Source organism: Epinephelus moara, chromosome 24 (assembly GCF_006386435.1).
Source record: "Epinephelus moara isolate mb chromosome 24, YSFRI_EMoa_1.0, whole genome shotgun sequence".
Classification (NCBI taxonomy): Eukaryota; Metazoa; Chordata; class Actinopteri; order Perciformes; family Serranidae; genus Epinephelus; species Epinephelus moara.
In genome coordinates this window covers 16,494,486-16,503,324 of record NC_065529.1, presented here as the reverse complement: position 1 = coordinate 16,503,324, position 8,839 = coordinate 16,494,486, and the positions used below count along the sequence as shown (strand labels likewise).

The 8,839-nt window shown below is 40.6% G+C and overlaps 1 protein-coding gene across 2 annotated transcripts in view; it reads left to right on the top strand.

Moving 5' to 3' along the window:
- The first annotated feature begins 2,026 nt into the window (after nt 1-2,026).
- Nucleotides 2,027-8,839, top strand: part of ikbke (inhibitor of nuclear factor kappa B kinase subunit epsilon) — a 16,952-nt gene continuing 10,139 nt past the window's right edge. For both annotated transcript variants that reach the window (XR_007569461.1, XM_050038117.1), the window contains exons 1-8: nt 2,027-2,467; nt 2,895-2,994; nt 3,253-3,390; nt 5,656-5,785; nt 5,869-6,050; nt 7,295-7,455; nt 7,755-7,865; nt 7,984-8,163. Coding sequence is in view for 1 of the 2 variants with exons in the window: in XM_050038117.1 (XP_049894074.1) it covers nt 2,896-2,994; nt 3,253-3,390; nt 5,656-5,785; nt 5,869-6,050; nt 7,295-7,455; nt 7,755-7,865; nt 7,984-8,163 (1,001 nt within the window). In the remaining variant the exon portion in view is untranslated. The remainder of the gene's footprint in view (nt 2,468-2,894; nt 2,995-3,252; nt 3,391-5,655; nt 5,786-5,868; nt 6,051-7,294; nt 7,456-7,754; nt 7,866-7,983; nt 8,164-8,839) is intronic.

Sequence of the window (8,839 nt, the reverse complement as noted above, 5' to 3'; positions counted from 1 at the left end):
GAGTCTTGTTTGATGTTTATGATAAGAAAACTGGCATTTCATTACAGAAAATCATCCATGAAATATCGATATAAATAATGATAGAATACAGTGAAATTGGTGTCTATCACAAGAACGTACGGTAATTATGAAGTAAGTGATGATGTAATAGACCAAGAATGTACAGCAAGAAGAAACAAGTGAAGCACAAACTGAAAGGTTTCGATGGCTCGGTGGAGACAAAACTTGATTAAGCTGTGTAGACAAGAAAACCCTCAAACCAAACTGAGGTTAAAGGAGTACTCCAGTGGTTAAGGATTCCTCTCCATAATGTTTGGAGACTCAGAGACAGATTTAAACTCCAAAAGTACTCAATCCTACATTTCCCATGATGCAACTCAATAGCATCTTTGTCTCCTAAATGCCTACTTTTTTAAAACAACACACCTCAAGTTTGTAATGCAGGGTTTCTTTTAAAAATATATAGTCCTAGGCCGAGTCTGAGATAAAAAATAGAAAAAAAAAACCCTAATGACATCATCAGGGTTATTTTTTTAAACTTCAGAAAGCTCCCACCGTTACACTTACAGGCTAAGTAGCATGCATCATGTCGAGTTAGTTGAACTTGGTGGAGTTCCCCTTCAACAGAACAAAGCTATGTGTGAATCTTGTCAGGCAACTAATAACTGACATGCAGACAAACAGGTAGACACATTGTACAGTGTCTGTAGCAGCAGACAGTGAACATGGAAAGGGTTGGTCCGATACTAAACCATATATGAACATTAAATAATATTGATCTATATCATCATTTACTCACTGTAATTAAGAAAATAAACATCTTAAATCGCCCGCTTGACTCTAAAATAGGCTACACCTTCAAGATTTCAATGACTTCCAAACAGTGCAGATTTTAAGTCGGGGAACAGAGTGCACTAGTATCACATCACATACACTTTGAGGTGGTTTATAAACTGACTGGTATCAATTAGATCTTACAGATCGAATATGTGCTCATGCAGAACAACCACCGCTCCACCCAGCTTGGTCTTGGCAAGGCGTTAGAAACATCAAGTCCAAACTGGTAGAAAAGATTTCCTCACATAGATAGATCTGCGTAGATGTAAGTGTGTGGAAATCTTTTCTACCAGTTACAGATCAAATTTGGGAATTTGTCTGTCATGCTGAACAGCAGGGGGGCGACACTGCAGATATATCAGAAAGAAATCCTGGCAACATTAATGGAACAACTAAAAGGACGTGATGACAGCGCTTATGTTGACTCTACAGGCACGTGGGAACACAATCATATCTGATTCTTCACATTTATAAAGGTGAAAACACATGGGTTAACTAATTAGAAATAAAAATGATAAATCTCTAAACAGGGATAAAACAAACTCTAAAAAGTCAGTTCAGGGTCTGATGGTTCAAAGGTATCTTGGGGAAACAGCAGTTGATATTGGTTGATATGCTGATTGTCCTTCCAAATAGACAGATAGATAGATAGATAGATAGATTCTTTATTGTAACAAAACTCTGTTTGAGAAATCTGGTTAGCAGCATATAAATGTGTACACATGTACCAACACACACTCAGATATTCACTGACACACACTTGCTGATCACATCCTTCACACGGTCACACACACACACACACACACACACACACACACACACATTCATATCTATATTTTTAAGATACATGATTAGTAGCAGATATATGATGAAAAATAGTCAAACACAGCAGTTATTGCATAAAGGGATTGGGAATAGTAGGGTGGAGATTCAGCTGTAGTTACTCTTTGACATGGAGGTTCCCAGCATGGGTCTGAGCACCCACAGGGACCTCAGGGGCCTCAGGGACCTCAGGGACCTCAGGGACCTCTTCTCCGGGATAAAACTTAACTCAAATCGAAACTTGGAACAGAATATATGCAATATTTCTCTGCCTCAGTATAATGTGATGTAGGGCTGTGTGCCATCAGTGTAGCCTGCTCTCATATACACTGAGACACAGGCGGAAGTTCAGACACAGAGTGAAAACTGTGAAGTTTGCACTTCGCTGTTATTTCCGCCATCATTTATGAGTATAGACTGTGAAGTCCACACTTCCTAAAACAGTCACGGCAATGCCTTGCTGCCGGCTGCTGCTATTATTGAAACTCATTAACTCTTTGGCTACACGTAAGACGGAAACATAGGAAAGCTGTTCTGCCTGCCTGCACCGTACCTGCCCAGCTGTGTGTGCAGCTGCTCTCGCTCGCTACGGAAGACTTGGCTCGCGTAGGCGTATTTTGCTTTCAAGTAAGTTTGACTTACCGCAATGCTCCGGAGCAGTTTGAGCTGTAACTGACAAGACAGACGTTTATTGTGACGCCATATTTCACGGGAAAACCAGCTGTGTAGTGGGAGAACCGGTCGAGGCACAGCTGTCAGGACGGATTCACCTTGAGATAGAGTCCGGCTAACTGCAGCAGCAGCTCAGGTAAGCTAACAGTACGGCTAACTTTTCAGTTAGTGAAACGGACTCGCTAAAAGCTTACTGAAGTGGTTAACTAGCCTAAATAGTTGTTAGTAATAAATTGTTTCATTACAGTACGCAGTTAACGTGCTGGCTGTCTGTTGAATTACATATTAAAGTAATGCTAAATAAAAGTAACCAGAGCACACCTAGCTAACTATGTAGGTCAACTGTTAACATCTCTATGACATAACAAATTTAGCTTTACTCTCTATGGTAACTTAAAGTTTGTCTGTTGTACCGTACTTAGCTAACGTTACCTAACAGCTAATATGTGGCTACTCTATGTTTATTTCCTATCTAATGTGTCTTGTTTTTAAGAACAAAGAGGACTTGTCTCTGTCAATGTTTTTCTAATTCTCTGTCTAATTATTGTCCCTGTCTCCCCCAGCATGTCAGGTATTACAGCCAGCACAACAAACTACCTGTGGTCTTTACAAGATGTCCTCGGTCAAGGGGCCACCGCCAGTGTCTACAAGGCTCGCAACAAGGTAGCCACCCTGTGGATGATTCTTATCACCATCATAACACACTGTCAAGTTGTTGTTTTTCCACTGAACAGCTCATTCACATCACTGCTGCCATTTATCTCAGATGCTTCAGCCTACTCACTGGCTGAAAAGCAACACCAGGAAGTGTGATAAGAAAAGGTTGTGGCTGCAGTGCTGATGTGTGCTGGCTTTGATGTTCTGACATGGTGCTGTGTGACTTGTTAGCTGATGTGAATCTGTGTGTTTGTGCATGTGCAGAGGTCGGGTGAGCTGGTAGCTGTCAAGGTGTTCAACACAGTGAGCTACAACCGCCCCCATGAGGTCCAGATGAGAGAGTTTGAGATGCTGAGGAAGCTCAACCACAGCAATATTGTCAGGCTGTATGCTGTGGAAGAGGTAAGGCCACCATGAGAGCAGGGAAGACAACGGAAACTCCAGCCATGTGGTGGGATATGTATCACTGTGTAAAACAGAGCTGCAGCTTTATTTCAAATTCATTTGGAACATGGAATAGGAAATCATTTATACACTTGGTCCTACACTGTTAGACAATAATAATAATGATAATAAGTGCGCCACATATCAATAATTAACATAATCAAGACATAAAAACAACAACTTTTAAAAGAACTGATAAAAACACTTAAGTGTATAAAGGCTGAGGGAATAAAAGACAGTCTAAATAAACTTAAAACTCAAGTAAAATCAGGAAAGGTGCTCCGATAAAAGTATATTTTAAGAAGGGACTTAATACATTTACACATACATTCTCAGTCACTTGGTAATTGAAATGGTAAATGGACTGCTCTTGTACATCGCCGTTCTATTCTTCCGACCACTCAAAGCACTTTTTACACTATGAGTCATATTCACACACACATACTCATACACTGATGGCCGAGGCTACCACACAGGGTGCCACCTGCTTCTCAGTTCTTTTTCTTTAACACACACACACGCCATATGGGGTTCAGTGTCCTGCTCAAGCTGGACGAGTTCCATCACAGATCACACCACCAATCTTCCGACTAGTGGATGACCCACTTTACCTCCTGAGGCAAAGCCACCGCATTCCCTTCCCTCTCTGAGTTATACGTTTTCTAGCATCTATCATTGAATTCTTCCACATCATAATGTTTACAGAGTTGAAGGAGTTGCAGCTCACCTCCTAATGTGTTAACACATGTATGCCGTTAACACATGTACTTGCTTACTCTTTGAAAACTGGTGTAGTCCCGAATGACTTGAAAGTAGCTAAGGTACTGCCACTTTTCAAAGAAGGTGATCCTTGTCTCTTCAATAATTACCATCCTATATCAATTTTACCCTGCTTCTCCAAGGTTTTGGAGAAGTTGGTCTATGCAAGAGTGTTGAAACATCTTAATGACAACAACATCCTGTATAAGCACCAATATGGATTTCGTAAAAATCACTCGACCTATATGGCTCTCCTTCAACTTGCTGACAAAATTTATGAAGCATTAAATGACGATAAGTTTGCAATTGGCATTTTTCTGGATTTATTGAAAGCCTTTGATACAGTTGATCATAGTATCCTAATATCCAAACTTGTTCGTTATGGTTTTCAGGATGTTGTTATCCATTGGCTTAGAGATTATCTCAGCAACCGGCAGCAATATGTTTGTATAGAGGGTATGAATTCCAATAGAACTGTGGTTTCTTGTGGTGTACCACAAGGTTCAGTTCTTGGGTCTCTTCTGTTTTTGATTTTTATAAATGATTTTGCTGTACAGTTTGATACCGCACTGCAACATTATTTTCGCTGATGACAAATATAGTTTTTTCACATTCTGACTTTGGTTCCCTGATTAAAGATGCAAATACTATACTTGCACAAACCTCGAGATGGTTTCAGATGAATAGGCTTTCCTTAAATATCAACAAATCCAATTATATGATTTTCAGACAAAAAAACAAAAATTATTCAAAACAAGACTCTAAATTATTTATCAATGACATTGAAATTAAACAGGTCTCTCATGCCAAATTTTTAGGTGTTATTGTTGATGAAGGTCTTACATGGAAAAGCCATATTGGGCTTGTGTGCAAAAAAATTATGAAATCTTATGGCATAATTAGAATGATTTCTTCTTTAGTGAATCGCTCCTGTCTTCTGACATTGTATTACAGTTTAATATACCCATATTTATCTTATTGTAATATTATATGGGCCAGTACATTTCCTACTTCTCTTCACAAACTTTTTTTGTTGCAAAAGAAATTCATAAGGCTTGCCACTACTTCTACTCACTCTGAACCATCTGCTCCTCTTTTTAGGCAACTTAAGATATTATCAATTTTTGATATTAATGTGTATCAGACATGTATTTTTATGTTTAACTGTATTGAAAAGGTTGATTATTTTCCTGCTGTTTTCCATATTTTTTTCATACCAAATTCCAGTATTCAATGTTATGATTTTTTTTTGATGTTTTTTATTTTCACTTTGCTTTAGGCTCTTGTGTTGAATTGGTGATGTACTGTATTTAAGGAGTTGAGGCCCCGTATAGGCCCATCTGGATCTCTTGCCTCTGCTCAGCACCTTTATTTTGTGATGGCCATTTTTTGTTTTTTTCTATTGTCTTGTGCAATGGTGCGAAATAAACAAATAATAAAATAAAATAAAATGTCTCCCTCTAGCTCCCATCTAAACAGAAGGTACTGGTGATGGAGTATTGTTCAGGGGGAAGTCTGCTCAGCCTGCTAGAGGAGCCAGAAAATGCCTTCGGCCTGCCTGAAACAGAGTTCCTCACAGTCTTGCAGTGTGTAGGTGGGTAGGTGGGTGTATATCTTGGTATTTCCCCAACAATCTCATATACCTAAACTGAAGTTTTCTCGCTTTCTTCTCTTCAGTGCAGGGGATGAACCACCTGCGGGAAAATGGAGTGGTGCACCGGGACATTAAGCCAGGCAACATCATGCGGCAGGTCGGGGAGGACGGCAAGTCTGTTTATAAGCTGACTGACTTTGGGGCAGCAAGAGAGCTGGAAGATGATGAGAAGTTTGTGTCTATCTACGGAACTGAAGAGTATCTGGTAAGATAACAGTCCCATGAATAAACTTAATAAGCCTGGGTTTTGTGCAACCAGGGGATATGCAGTCAGAAATTACTTTTTGATATTTCCTGACAGCTGAACAAGAAACAGGTCTGATAGCATAACCCACTTGGTGAAGATAATACACAACAAAACAGACACCCATAAAACCCACTGGTGGAAATGACATTTCCAACCACTTTGATGTCTGAGCAGTTGTCTTATGGAGATTTGTCTCCACCGTGTGGTGTGCACAGAGTCTCTTATATCATCTTTACTACAGGTTAGCCTGCAGGCACTCTTAACATAGCCTGTCACATTTATATTCCATTACTGACGCCTTAAAGAACACGAGGGGACGTTATGAGCAGAAAATCCTTTTACTGCCTCAGTGGATGGGGACATTGCTGAGAAAGTGTATTAAGGCTCACCCAATGCCCTGGATAAATAAAGACATCAAAGTAAAATAGAAGAAATTGATGAAATAATATTGTATCAATAAAAAAAGTATGCTCAGTGCATCCTTTAGATTGACAGTTTTAAGATTATTGCACATTTTGTAACCTCCTCTATCAGGTCAGTTTCCATTCAGGGAACGTTCTCGAGGCTTGGAAGCAGAAACAGCATTGCTTTTCATTGTTGTAATAGTAGCTTGTTCTTTAGAAAAGAAAGCATATGCAATACTATGTGTAATACATTTTTTAACAGTACCCATTTTATTTTACAGTCAAAGGTGCAATCAGTATACTCCATACTATTCCCATTCATTCAGGTGCTTTCATTTACACCCTGGTTGTTTGCTTACAGTCTATAACCAGTCTTTCATACTAAATCATATTACCATGACTGCTACACAGGCCCATTTCCCCATGAGGATCGCTGATCATCTAAACTCTGATCTGAATTTCTATGTGCTGTATGTGATTGGTGGTTTGTTATAAACGCCACCAGATGTAAAAATTATCCTACCAGCGTTAGTGATTGCGTTGAAATGACTTTGTGAGACAGGCCCTGTGGAGCTTAGAGCTTGATACCTGGAAGCAGTTTGTATTATCAAGACTGGATGGCCCTCTAGTGGACAAATGGGGCTATTCACGAAAACAACTTCACTGTAAACATTTCTGCACGACTGAATTTAACATGATGTTCCCTGATAAAAAGACAGAGACCTGGGGATAAACATGTCTTGCTTGTGTCCTCTCTTCTTACTCTGCATATGTTTGTGTGTGTGTGTGTTTGTGTAGCACCCAGACATGTATGAACGCGCTGTGTTACGTAAGCCTCATCACAAGTCCTACGGTGTGAATGTAGACCTGTGGAGTATTGGTGTGACGTTTTACCACGCTGCCGCCGGGAGTCTTCCCTTCGCACCGTTCGGGGGACCACGCAGGAACAAGCCCACCATGTAAGTTAATAAATTAGGTGTGAGAGGGTTAATCACAGACCACACATTTCTGTTAGCAACACTGAGTTTTAAAGTCCTTCAACCATAGCTAATGAAGTAATTATACCAGTTTTAATTATTTTTGCATTAGGTCTCAAAATGCCTCTTTTAAGCTCCATTAACACCAGCCATGATACATACTGGAAAGCATATCACCATGGAATCATGAATGCTGTTTCTTCAGGAATCCTGGGGTATCCGCCAGAACATGAACATCCATCAATGATCCATCAGCCTGACTTGTGTGTTTTGTTGTGTAGGTTCAAAATAACCACAGAAAAGCCTATGGGGGCAATAGCTGGAATACAGCGGGTGGAGGACGGGCCTATAGAGTGGAGCTACCACCTACCTCACAGCTGCCAGCTCTCACAGTATGTAGAGCATTTGAACATGTATCTCAGTGACTCTTTAATGAGAGTACATGATGCTAACTCTTCCTCGATTGTCTCCATGTATTTCTCTCCCATTCTGCCCCCTCTCTGTCTGTAGGGGTCTGAGGGTGCTGCTGGTTCCAGTACTGGCAGGTATACTGGAGGCTGACCAGGAGAGGTGTTGGGGTTTTGACCAGTTCTTCACGGCCACCACAGACATACTGCAGAGGCAGCCAGTTCACCTCTTCTCTCTGCAACAGGCCATGGCGCATTGCATCTACATACACCACTATAACACGTAAGTCTGCACGGGTATATCGTCACACACGTTATTCTGAGCAAACTAAAATGAAGCAGGAAGGATTTAAAACATGACTGCCTAAAGTAAAAAGCATTTGTTTGTAATTGTCAGACTAGATTTCTAGTTTATTCTGCAGGAGTGACTAGGGTTGGGTACCGAAACTCGGTACTTTTTGTACTTGGTACCGATTCACGTCGGTACTACCGAGTACCAATTCACTTAAAATGAAACTGTGCCAAATTTCAGTACCTGAGGTGGAGGCGGAGCGAGAGCGCATGACTCGCATCTCAGACTCAGCAACAATGGCGACAAAAACAATGTGCAGACAAAAGTTAATGTGCAGCACTGTTCCTAAATGTTCTCAATATAATGTTGAAACTGAGAAGTTCAGACTATGGGCCCGAACGACGCATAGTGCGTCCAAATTCACACCCGTTCTTCTCTGTGGATTTTCTCCGCGACCGTGCGTCATAGCGAGAAGCGGAAACAGCAGAATTGTAGCTTTCCGACAAGGCCAAGCACTTGTCGGTAATCCAATGTTTTCACAGCGAAAAATTACAATAAAATGATGTATAACAGAGCTTTCATACAGCTTTGCACACACATTACTCTTGGATGGATTACTCGCGAACGCAGGCTCGCACAGAAATGCCACGCATATCACATGAAAGCG